Source organism: Nerophis lumbriciformis, linkage group LG15, assembly GCF_033978685.3.
Source record: "Nerophis lumbriciformis linkage group LG15, RoL_Nlum_v2.1, whole genome shotgun sequence".
Taxonomy (NCBI): domain Eukaryota; kingdom Metazoa; phylum Chordata; class Actinopteri; order Syngnathiformes; family Syngnathidae; genus Nerophis; species Nerophis lumbriciformis.
The window spans coordinates 16,507,501-16,520,208 of record NC_084562.2 but is presented as its reverse complement, the minus strand read 5'-3'; the positions used below and the strand labels follow the sequence as shown (position 1 = coordinate 16,520,208).

Genomic DNA, 12,708 nt, shown 5'->3' with positions numbered 1-12,708 from the left:
AATGTTACAGTGGAAACATATATATATATATATATTATTCAAGTTTTATTTATTCACAATACCATATAACAAATACAATAGTAGTGAAATATCATCATTTAAAGATGTTGGTATGTGAAAGGGTCCCCCAAATAAGCTAGAAGAAGCTTTTGACAGGGGGTCCAGAGGATAGTATATACATGAAATGATGGAACATGGTAGCAAGTACAACAACAAAAAACAAAACAAAAAACAACGCTATATGATTAACACAAGATAATAGTACTAAAGCAAGCATACACATACATACATACATACATTCATTCAACCATGCAAAACCCAACAGTAGTCTACCCCACATGAGGCATTAAATATAGGTGGTTAATAGATACGTTTTTAGTTTATTTTTGAAGTTGGAGAATGGATACAGCATCTTGAGGCTCTCATTAAGCCGGTTCCAAATCTTTGGTCCCCTGCATACAACACTTCGAGCGGTACAATCCAGTAAACGATGTTTCCCTGATATCAAATCTAAGTTACGAGTGTTGTGGGCATGCTGGGGATGGTAGATAGGAACCAAGCTACAGAGCCTTAAATTCAGCCTGTAAATGACTTGATAGGTTAAACAAGCATTTTGATAAATATTGAACTCTGTCAGTCTTAAGAGATGATAATTATGGAATAGATGTCGAGTGGGGGCATTAAACTTGGACCATGACAGGGCCCGTATAATTTTTTTTTCTAATTTGTGGAGGTAGGTAGGGAAGGTGTTACACCAGATGACATTACAGTAGTTTAGATGTGGTTCAAAGAGAGTTTTATATAGTGTGAGTAGAGCATAAAGAGGAAGATAATGACAAAGGTGAAAGAACAGGCCAACATATTTGGATAATTTGTTTAACAGATGGCTAATGTGACATTTGAAATTGAGGTATTCGTCAATGATGACCCCCGGGAATTTTGTGGAGTACACTCTGTGTATTTCCTGCCCATTGATGTTGATATGGCAGTGCTCAGTATTTGTCCGGTTTTTATTAGAACGAAATAGAATAAAATTTGTTTTATTTACATTAAGTGAGAGCTTATTGCATTTGAACCAGGAATCTTCTTTCACAAGCTTTGAATTGACAGTTACTTGTAGATCGTGTAGGCTCCTGTGTGAGGTAAACAAATTTGTATCGTCAGCAAAAATTATTTTATGAAAAGTTTCGGAGGAGTTTACAAAATCATTTATGTATAGGATAAAAAGGAGAGGCCCCAAGATGGATCCCTGGGGAACCCCATAATTTATGGTCATACAGGGTGAATTGTGATCATTGACGCATACACATTGCTGCCTTCCGTATAGGTAAGAGCGGAACCAATCGAGAGGTATCCCTCTGACACCATAGTGATATAGCTTATACAATAAGATCTCAAAGTCTATTGTGTCAAAGGCCTTGGATAGATCCAAAAAAATGCCAATACCGCATTTTCCTTCTTCAATACAGTCATTGACCTTTTTCAAAAGGTCGAGTATAGCCATACAGGTGGTGCTTTTTTTACGAAAACCATTTTCTTGGATGCTAGTTCATTAATGTCCGGGCTCAGGCTTTGAGCTGAGGCAACCTTCATTATCGAATGAAGGTGTTCATCAGTCATTATATCTCGTAGTCCACCCGGACCACAGTCTTGGGGGCGTGCCTTAAAGGCACTGCTCTTAGTGTCCTCTATGAGCTATCGTCACGTCCGCTTTTTATCCATTCAGTTGCAGTTGCAAAATATGTGCGGCTTCTGTACGCACACACACATGTGAATGCAACGCATACTTCATCAACAGCGATACAGGTTACACTGAGGGTGGTGATATTAACAACTTTAATACTGTTAGAAATATACGCCACACTGTGAATCCACACCAAACAAGAATGACAAACACATTTCGGGAGAACATCCGCATCGTAACACAACATAAACGCAACAGAACAAATACCCAGAACCCTTTGCAGCACTAACTCTTCCGGGACGCTACAATATACACCCCCCGCTACCACCAAACACCCCAACACACACACACACACACACACACACACACACACACACACACACACACACCTTGTAGCGTCCCGGAAGAGTTAGTGCTGCAAAGGGTTCTGGGTATTTGTTCTGTTGTGTTTATGTTGTGTTAAGGTGCGGATGTTCTCCCGAAATGTGTTTGTCATTCTTATTTGGTGTGGTTTCACAGTGTGGCGCATATTTGTAACAGTGTTAAAGTTGTTTATAGCGCCACCCTCAGTGTAACTTGTATCGCTGTTGATCAACTTTGCGTTGCTTTCACGTGTGTGTGCGTGCAGAAACCGCATAAATTATGTGACTGGGCCAGCACTCGTTGAACTGGATGAAAAGCGGCCATTTTCGGGAGGGGCACTGAAATTTGGGAGTCTCCCGGGAGGGTTGGCAAGTATGAGAATTAGCGGTGAATGCGGTGTTACCGCAGCACCGCCGCTGTATATAATCGGCGGGCCAGCTCTAGTGTTAATTTGATATCGCCTCAAGGGCCAAGTGAAATTACACGGCGGGCCAAATCTGGCCCGCGGGCCAGAGTTTGACAGCCATGCTGTAGACGTTCAACCCGCAGCAGCTGTAGTGGGCGAACTTGTCCAAACGATGGCGTCATAGTACAAACAATAGCATCTTTTCAGTGTCTCTCTGCGTTTTATGAAAACTTTTTTGTTGAAAAGAAAACATTATGACCGTTAGCGAAGAAAACACCATATTTTAGCCGCACCGTTTTATAAGCCGCAGGGTTCAAAGCATAGGGAAAAAGACGTTGCTCATAGTCTGGGAAATACAGTGTATGTTTTAAACGTGTGGACAATGCTGAAGAAACAAGTCCATGTCAGAAAACCAACAAATTAAGCTGAACTGCACCAATTTTGTCAAGAGGAGTGGTCAGAAATTCAACCAGAAGCTTGTGGATGGCTACCAAAAGCGCCTTATTGCAGTGAAACTTGCCAAGGGACATGTAACCAAATCTTAACATTGCTGTATGTGCTGCAATCACTCTATCACCAAAAAATAAGAGTTGTAGACATGATTGGAAACTCAAGACAGCCATGACATTATGTTCTTTACAAGTGTATGTCAACTTTTGACCACGACTGTATGCATGCAGGAGGAAGAGAGTTACACCAACAGTATAGGTGAGAAAGAGAGAGCGGCATTATTGATGTGCTCTCTCCACCTCGACACCCAGACGGTCCTCAAACTCCTCCAGGGGCCGTAAACCAGAAATTGAGTTTTTAACAGCATCCTCTGATCGCTTGATAGGGTGTATGGTATACTTTATAACACACGCACTCACTCGCCACTCTTTTTTTTTTCTTTTTTTTAACACTCAAATTCACAAGAGTGCTTGCATAGTCCTACACCAAACTATCCTCTGGCTATAAGAAAGAAGAACTTCCGAAAGTCACCTTGAAGTTGATGAAACCGACTTACACGCACGCAGAAAGACAGAGAGCGACCTCTTATGTGTTTGGGCTGAGGAAGGCCTTCAGCGCTGATTGGCTGTAGTAAGGACCAGACGTAAACATCCGGCGGTTTGCGCTCACCGTCTGCGGTGATTTATCGCGGCAGAAAACGAATCCGTTTTGATGCGTCGGTACGAGTGCAAGAGTAATTAACTCTCAGGCTGTGTTTCCGTGGGAGGTGCCGGCGCGGGAGAGAGCACGCGGGCACCGGGCTGGAACAAAACATCCCGGCGAATCCTCTCGGCTGGCAGCGTGATAAATTAAACAGCAAATCATTTGTCATGCTCCGCTGTGTTTGTGTGGCTCAGCTATTGAAGAGGAGGGTCCTTCTTTCACGCTTTCACCTACTTAGTGTTTACCGGAGAAAGAGCTTTAATTGTGTTTTGTCCGCGATGTTTGGCCTATTTAACTGTGCCAAGACTCACTTTTGGGGACTTGAACTGTGTTGTCCTTGTCAAGTTATGAGGTCTTGGTCTCAGACCATTTTCATGCCCATTTCTGCAGTGGTCCGTCTCATTTGACCTCCATGTTCGAACTTCTCCCACAGTGGAGTGTTTTAAGTCTCGTCTTAAGACATACTTGCCAACCTTGAGACCTCCGAATTCGGGAGATTGGGGGGGGTTGAGGTGCAGGCAGCATACCCCTTCCCCTTCGAAATGAAATTCTTTTTTCCAATCATTTTGGAACTTGCAAGCGTATTTCTTCTTCTTCTTCTTCTTCGTCGTCGCCATGTCTCTTCTTCGTTCTTCTGGTTCGTCTCCTTCTTGTTGTGTTGAGCACTGAGCTCCAAAAGCTTTAGATGTTATTGTAGCGTCCCGGAAGAGTTAGTGCTGCAAGGGATTCTGGGTATTTGTTCTGATGTGTTTATGTTGTGTTACGGTGCGGATGTTCTCCCGAAATGTGTTTGTCATTCTTGTTCGGTGTGGGTTCACAGTGTGGCGCATATTTGTAATAGTGTTAAAGTTGTTTATACGGCCACCGTCAGTGTGACGTGTATGGCTGTTGAGCAAGTAGGCCTTGCGTTATCATTAAACCAGTTAAAAGATCATACAACGTGTCAGCATTTCTTGACATCTTTGAGTAAAGACCATTGTTAAACCATTCCAACGCTACATTATGTGACTGAGCCGGTACGCTGTTAAAGGGGAACATTATCACAATTTCAGAATTGTTAAAACCATTAAAAATCAGTTCCCAGTGGCTTATTATATTTTTCAAAGTTTTTTTCAAAATTTTACCCATCACGCAATATCCCTAAAAAAAGCTTCAAAGTGCCTGATTTTAACCACCCGTCCATTTTCCTGTGACGTCACGTAGAACAGCAAGGTATAGCGACATTAGCTTGGATTCAGACTCGGATTTCAGCGGTTTAAGCGATTCAACAGATTACGCATGTATTGAAACGGATGGTTGTAGTGTGGAGGCAGGTAGCGAAAACAAAATTGAAGAAGAAACTGAAGCTATTGAGCCATATCGGTTTGAACCGTATGCAAGCGAAACCGACGAAAACGACACGACAGCCAGCGACACGGGAGAAAGCGAGGACGAATTCGGCGATCGCCTTCTAACCAACGATTGGTATGTGTTTGTTTGGCATTAAAGGAAACTAACAACTATGAACTAGGTTTACAGCATATGAAATACATTTGGCAACAACATGCACTTTGAGAGTGCAGACAGCCCAATTTTCATCAATTAATATATTCTGTAGACATACCCTCATGTCAGCAGGCCAGGGAAGCTCGGGTCGATGTTCTTCTCTTGATCATCTTCGGGACGGTGTGAGCCAAGACATCCAGGGGGGTTTAGCTCGCTCGTCTGCGGGAACAAACTGCCGCCATTGCTTGCCGTGCTACCGAGGTCTTTTGTCCCTGAATTGCTCACACACTCCGGCAGATTCAATGGGGGTCTGGCGGCAGATTTCTTTGACTTTATCGTTGGAAATGCATCTGCTTTGAGTGTCGCAGGATATCCACACATTCTTGCCATCTCTGTCGTAGCATAGCTTTCGTCGGTAAAGTGTGCGGAACAAACGTCCAATTTCTTGCCACTTTCGCATCTTCGGGCCACTGGTGCAACTTGAATCCGTCCCTGTTCGTGTTGTTACACCCTCCGACAACACACCGACGAGGCATGATGTCTCCAAGGTACGGAAAACAGTCGAAAAAACTGAAAATAACAGAGCTGATTTGACTCGGTGTTTGAGAAAATGGCGGATTGCTTCCCGATGCGACGTCACGAGAGCGAATATTAGAAAGGCGTTTAATTCGCCAAAATTCACCCATTTAGAGTTCGGAAATCGGTTAAAAAATATATGGTCTTTTTTCTGCAACATCAAGGTATATATTGACGCTTACATAGGTCTGGTGATAATGTTCCCCTTTAAATGGAGGAAAAGCGGATGCCTGAACAACATGCGGCTGTTAAGGGGTGAAGGTTTCAGGTGAGAGAGGACGTTAAAAGGCAGTGTCTTTAAGGCACGCCCCCAATATTGTTGTCCTTGTGGAAATCGGGAGAATGGTTGCCCCGGGAGATTTTTGGGAGGGGCACTGAAATTCCGGAGACTTCCGGGAAAATCGGGAGGGTTGGCAAGTATGTCTTAAGACCCACTTTTATTCTCTGGATTTTAACACAACGTGAGTTGTGTGGTCCTGTGTTTTTAAATTTGGATTTTTATGTATTGTTTTGATTGGCTTTACCCTTTAAAATCGTTTTTAATCATATTTATTTTTATATTTTATATTTATTTTTGTTGTTGTTTTTATTCAGTCATTGTTGGGGCCAAGGATAATATTTGAATATTGGTTTTAATATTGTTGTGCAGCACTTTGGAAACATTTTTCTTGTTTAAATGTGCTATACATATAAAGTGGATTGGATTGGATTTAGCCAAACCTTCAATTCTCTGAACTGCACAGGCCAAAGAAGTTGGAACTGAGTTGAAACTGAAAACGTCACTTGATCGTCATCGGTGTCCAAAAACCACGTTTTCTCATTTTCCGTCATACAATTATATCAGAATCAGAATCAGAAATACTTTAATAATCCATCAATCCATCTTTTTCCGCTTATCCCGGGGTCGGGTCACGGGGGCAGCAGCCTAAGCAGGGAAGCCCAGACTTCCATCTCCCCAGCCACTTGGTCCAGCTCCTCCCGGAGGATCCCAAGGCGTTCCCAGGCCAGCCGGGAGACATAGTCTTCCCAACGTGTCCTGGGTCTTCCCCGTGGCCTCCTACCGGTCGGATGTGCTCGAAACACCTCCCTAGGGAGGCGTTTGGGTGGCATCTTTCCCTTAAATCTAAGGGAAAGACCTGCCACCCGGCGGAGGAAACTCATTTCGGCTGCTTGTACCCGTGATCTTGTCCTTTCGGTCATAACCCAAAGCTCATGACCATAGGTGAGGATGGGAATGTAGATTGACCGGTAAATTGAGAGCTTTGCCTTCCGGCTCAGCTCCTTCTTCACCTCAACGGATCAATACAGCGTCCGCATTACTGAAGACGCCGCACCGATCCGCCTGTCGATCTCACGATCCACTCTTCCCTCACTCGTGAACAAGACTCCGAGGTACTTGAACTCCTCTACTTGGGGCAAGATCTCCTCCCCAACCCGGAGATGGCACTCCACCCTTTTCCGGGCGAGAACCATGGACTCGGACTTGGAGGTGCTGACTCTCTTCCCAGTCGCTTCACACTCTGCTGCGAACCGATCCAGTGAGAGCTGAAGATCCTGGCCAGATGAAGCCATCAGGACCACATCATCTGCAAAAAGCAGAGACCTAATCCTGCAGCCATCAATACTTTAATAATCCCGAGGGGAAATTAATATTCCCATTCAAGATCAGACAAATATTACAGGGAGACAGAACAGGATCGCTGACGGGTCTGCCAACTTCCGGCGCCCCTTACAAAAAATGTGAAAAACAGGTAAATGCTGGGGGGGGGGGGGGAAGAAAAAAAACTTCATATTCATAGCACATACAAACGTGTGTAAGAGGGAAACATGAAAGGACATTAAAAGAGCAGTCTGCTGGGGTGGGAGGAGCATGGCCAGAGACAGGAGCAGACCCAACAAAGCAATCAAGAGAGCCGACTCCACCCTCGGCCGCACACTAACTCTCAGCCAGTGTCCAGTCCGCATGGATGAGCGAGGATACGTCCAAAGAGACCGAGGTGTCCGATACCTGCTCATTCAGCCAAGACGCCAGCTCTTTTCGGTACCTGTTTGGTCAGCGGAATGGTTTATTGAGGAGGCTTGAGACCAGAGAATTGTCGCCTCTGTGTAAATAATAGTATCAATCAATGAAAGTTGACTTATATAGCCCTTAATCACAAATGTCTCAAAGGGCTGCACAAGCCACAACGACCTCCTCGGTCAATACGGACTTTTCTTACTTGAATACTGGAAGTACCTTTTTAAAGTACCATGGATGACTGATAGAGGATTTGAAGCCATTTGTGTTCTTATCAGAAACACGGACAAGGACGGTGTCAGAAGTTCAATGCAGGAAGTAACTTTTTACTTAAGAAGGAAACAAGCGGCACCACACTAGAATTAACTTGATATCAAATAGGAAGAGGCAACACCACACAGCAAACAACACACCATACTTGCCAACCTTGAGACCTCCGAATTCAGGAGATGGGGGGGGGTTGAGGTGGGCGGAGTTGGGGCGGCGGGCTTTGGTGGTAGCGGGGGTGTATATTGTAGCCCGGAAGAGTTAGGGCTGCAAAGGATTCTGGGTATTTGTTCTGTTATGTTTATGTTGTGTTACGGTGCGGATGTTCTCTCGAAATGTGTTTGTCATTCTTATTTGGTGTGGGTTCACAGTGTGGCGCATATTTGTAACAGTGTTAAAGTTGTTTATACGGCCACCCTCAGTGTGACCTGTATGGCTATTGACCAAGTATGCCTTGCAGTCACTTGTGTGTGTGTCTGTAGAAGCCGCATACAACACCTGCCTGGGCCAGCACCTGTTTGTATCGAGAAAAAGTGGACGCATCGACAGGTTGTAGAGGACGCTAAAGGCAGTGCCATCATGGCACGCCCTCAATATTGTTGTCCGGGTCAAAATCGGGAGAAATTCGGGAGAATGGTTGCCCCGGGAGATTTTCGGGAGGGGCACTGAAATTCGGGTGTTTCCCGGAAAAATCAGGAGGGTTGGCAAGTATGGTACACACACACACTCTTACTACTAGACTGGAGTCAGCTCTCTTGGTTGCTTTGTTGGGTCTGCTCCTGTCTCTGGCCATGCTCCCCCCACCCCAGCAGACGATGGCGTTGAACACCACAGTGAATTTTTTTTTATTTTTTCGTTTTTTTATTGTATTTTTTAGCTGTACTTAGAAATGGCTGGTTGCATCAGCTCTGCTCTTTTAATGTCTTCAATTTCCTTTGTGATGTTTGATGTTTCACTCTTACACACATGCTTATGTGTGCTATGGCCATGAGGTTTTTTTCCCTTGGCCTCAGTCCTTTTTTTTTTTCCCCCTCCCAAAGTTTACCTGTTTCTCACCTTTTTTGTAAGGGTCGCCGGAAGTTGGCAGACCCGTCAGCGATCCTGTTCGGTCTCCCTGTAATGTTTGTCTGCTCTTGAATGGGATTGTGCTGAAAATGTTAATTTCTCCTCGAGGATTAATAAAGTATTTCTGATTCTGATTCTGATACTACTATTACTACAAGAGAAGACCTGAAGACAAAAATCTATTCATCTGCCCGATGTTCTTGCGCTCCTCGCCATACATCCTTCCCCCCTCTGCAATCTTCCTCCGCTTTAACGGAAACGCTCTTGTCGGTTTCACTTCCCTGCTTCCTCTGGCCGGCGATACACAAAACTCTGCTGCAGAGCGTCGTCGCCCCTCTCTGCAGTGGAGTGACAGTCCCAGAGTGCGGCGCCAGCAGCGGCAGTGTAACAGTAGGGTTGGCATGGCAACGGCTGGGACGTGAGAGAAATGATGGCGAACGCTTTGCGGGAGAAAGCGCCGCGCTCAGCACTTTCTGCCTCCATGTCCTCTTGTAACCTCCAGCCACGGAAAGCGTGTAACGTAGCGTAGCATGAGGATTGCTTATATATATATATTATATATGTACATATATATATATATATATATATATATATATATATATATATATATATATATATATATATATATATATATATATGTACCCCGCCTACCGCCCGAATGCAGCTGAGATAGGCTCCAGCGACCCCCCGCGACCCCAAAAGGGACAAGCGGTAGAAAATGGATGGATGGATATATTTATTATACCCCGTGTGTGTGTATACTGTGTGTGTGTGTGTATATATATATATATATATATATATATATATATATATATATATTATACTGTGTGTGTATATATATATGTAAATATATATACATATATTATACTGTGTGTGTGTGTGTGTGTATATATATATATATATATATATATATATATTGTGTGTGTGTATATATATATAGATACACATATATATATATATGTATATGTGTATGTTTATATGTGTATGTATATATATATATGTGTATATATGTATGTATGTGTGTGTATATATATATATATATATATATATATACACACACACAGAGGTATATATGTATGTGTATGCTTATGTATGTATATGTGTGTGTGTGTGTGTATATATATATATATAGACACACACAAATATATACTGTATGTATGTATATATGTATATGTGTATGTTTATATGTATGTATATATATATATATGTGTGTATATACATGTATGTGCATATATATAAATATATATATATATAAACTTGTGTATGTATATATATATTTATAAATATATATATGTGTGTGTGTATGTATGTAGATATATATATATATATATAAATATATATATGTGTATGTATGTATATATGTATGTATGTATATATATATATATATATGTATACATACATACATAAACATATATATATGTATATATGTATATATATATATATATATATATATATATATATATATATATATATATATATATATATATATATTATAGTGGTGCTTATTAACATACATTAAACCATGTTTACTTTTCACACACATCATCATTCCTGTGAGCATCAGTGGATTTCTTCTTACACTGCAGAGTTGAGCTTGGATACGCTGCTGCAGGGCTGAGATCATTCATCATCCGCAATAGTTCATATTTTACCTGATCCACTAACCCTCTTTGGAGCATTTTTTATTATTTTGTTCCAAAATCTGCAGTCAATATTATAAATTCCATTGTAAAATCAATATTACAGTCATCTGTGTCCGTATATTTGTATTGTTTTTTTCTACTGATCGTGATCGTTTGTGTTTTTTTGTAACACCTAATGTTGCATCCCATTTGAAAATATGTAAGTGTACTAATACTGTATGTGCTCTATACTTCGTAGGGGAGGAGCTTCGAGGAAAGATTACAGTGCGTAAAAACAAAAAGGATCCTCGCTCACTGTTGGTCACCTTTGATCTCCGAGACAGGAAGCTGACCTACAGCCTTCAGTAATGTCATGCAACAACAATTGTGTTTTTATTTTTTAAATCCAGTACCCTTTTAACTTTGTGTCCACCAAGTATTTCCCTTACTTGTAATAAAAAAAAATCTAAATATGGTTCTTGTGTGTCATATTGTACAGTTAATGAATGCAAGCGTGAATGAGAAACATAACATAGTAGAAAATAACATAAATACTGTACTGTAATACATATTATACATATGATTATTGGCATCATATATGGTCTGTTGTGTCCCTGCATTATTCACACATGCTTCATAAGTATATATACTAAATAGAGGTGGGAATTCTTCAAGCACCTCAAGATTTGAGCTGATTCCGATTCTTGGAGTGACCATTCGATTCAGAATCAATTCAGTACAATTTTCGATTCAAGCTGATTTTCACTATGTATCATTTGGTATAATAATTGTAGTAAAACCTTATGAAAATCTGTAAAAAAAATAAAATAAAAAAAAACTTGTTTTGGTTGATGACGTAAACACATCTTTTTTTTAAAACTGATTTAAAAAAATAATTTAATTCTTGAAGTTGATTTTTGAAAATTATGACTTGCTTAAAATCGGAATAAACAAGAATGTGAATCGATTTTTTTGGAGCACCCGTAATGTATACTAATATATTCTGTATAAGTATCATGTCCCATTTTGGCCCTAATGGAACTTGTGTAAAAATGTGAATAAGCCATGATTTTTTTTTAACCACAAAAAATGTCAATAATTCAGTGTAGTAAATGTGGTGCAAATGTATTTTTCAAAATTAAACCGCATTATTTTATTTATTTATTTTTTTTACATCTTATACACCTAATAATAATAATAATAATAATGCACTAAATTTAAAAAATAATTTAGGCCAAAAACAAATAGAATATGCTTTAAAATAAAAATTAAAATTTGAATTACTCTATTGAACTGAATAAAGGTACATTTATGTTATATGACAAATGTTAGAAATTGGAATTGAACAAATTAAACCAAATTTATTTTCTCATTCCCCATGCATAATGAAGTTCTCAATTGTGGTCTGCAATTTTACTTTTTTGTGGCACTTATTCCAAAATGAAGTCTCAAAAAATATCCATTGTAAGACTTGAGCAATGTCCAAAAACTTTTGCCTGGCGCCGTGTACAAAATGTCAGTGGCAAACAGGATTTGCCTGCTTTTTAGGCAATGTAAGTATTGACATGATGCTTACTAGTAGTGATAGGTAAATGACACCTCAGTGAGTGTACGGCACACTCACTACCTGTATTGGCACTGATACTGTGTTATTGTTTCATAAAGGTCATCTGTTGGATTCAAATGTCATTACATTTGACTTACATATAATAATAGTTTGCAATTTAATTTACTTATTAATTTTTTTTTTAATGAATATAAAGGAATATTAAATACACAACTCTGGTCAGTGAGCCAAACGGTAAACATGAAAAGAACAACACTGACCGTTTTTGCTGCTATAAGATCAAAATGGTCATATCTTGCTGAGCCCCCAAAATATATATTTAATTATCTTTTTAAAATTGTTTTTTCTACAATAATCTAAAATTAGATTTTCACAATAAAGTGCCAACAATTTCAATATAAAGTGACCAGCCTATGAATTTAAATAATCATATAACATGTCATTATTTGCTTTAGTGTGATTTTGAATCAAGTCAAGTTGTCCTTTACTTCAGAGTGGGAATAG

The 12,708-nt window shown here is 40.4% G+C and overlaps 1 protein-coding gene across 1 annotated transcript in view; it reads left to right on the top strand.

Annotated features, from left to right (window-relative positions):
- prmt3 (protein arginine methyltransferase 3) overlaps positions 1-11,112 on the top strand; it is a 132,552-nt gene extending 121,440 nt beyond the window's left edge. The window contains exon 16 of the mRNA XM_061975362.2: positions 10,897-11,112. Coding sequence (XP_061831346.1) covers positions 10,897-11,006 — 110 coding nt within the window. The 3' untranslated portion in view covers positions 11,007-11,112. The remainder of the gene's footprint in view (positions 1-10,896) is intronic.
- The last annotated feature ends 1,596 nt before the right edge of the window (positions 11,113-12,708 follow it).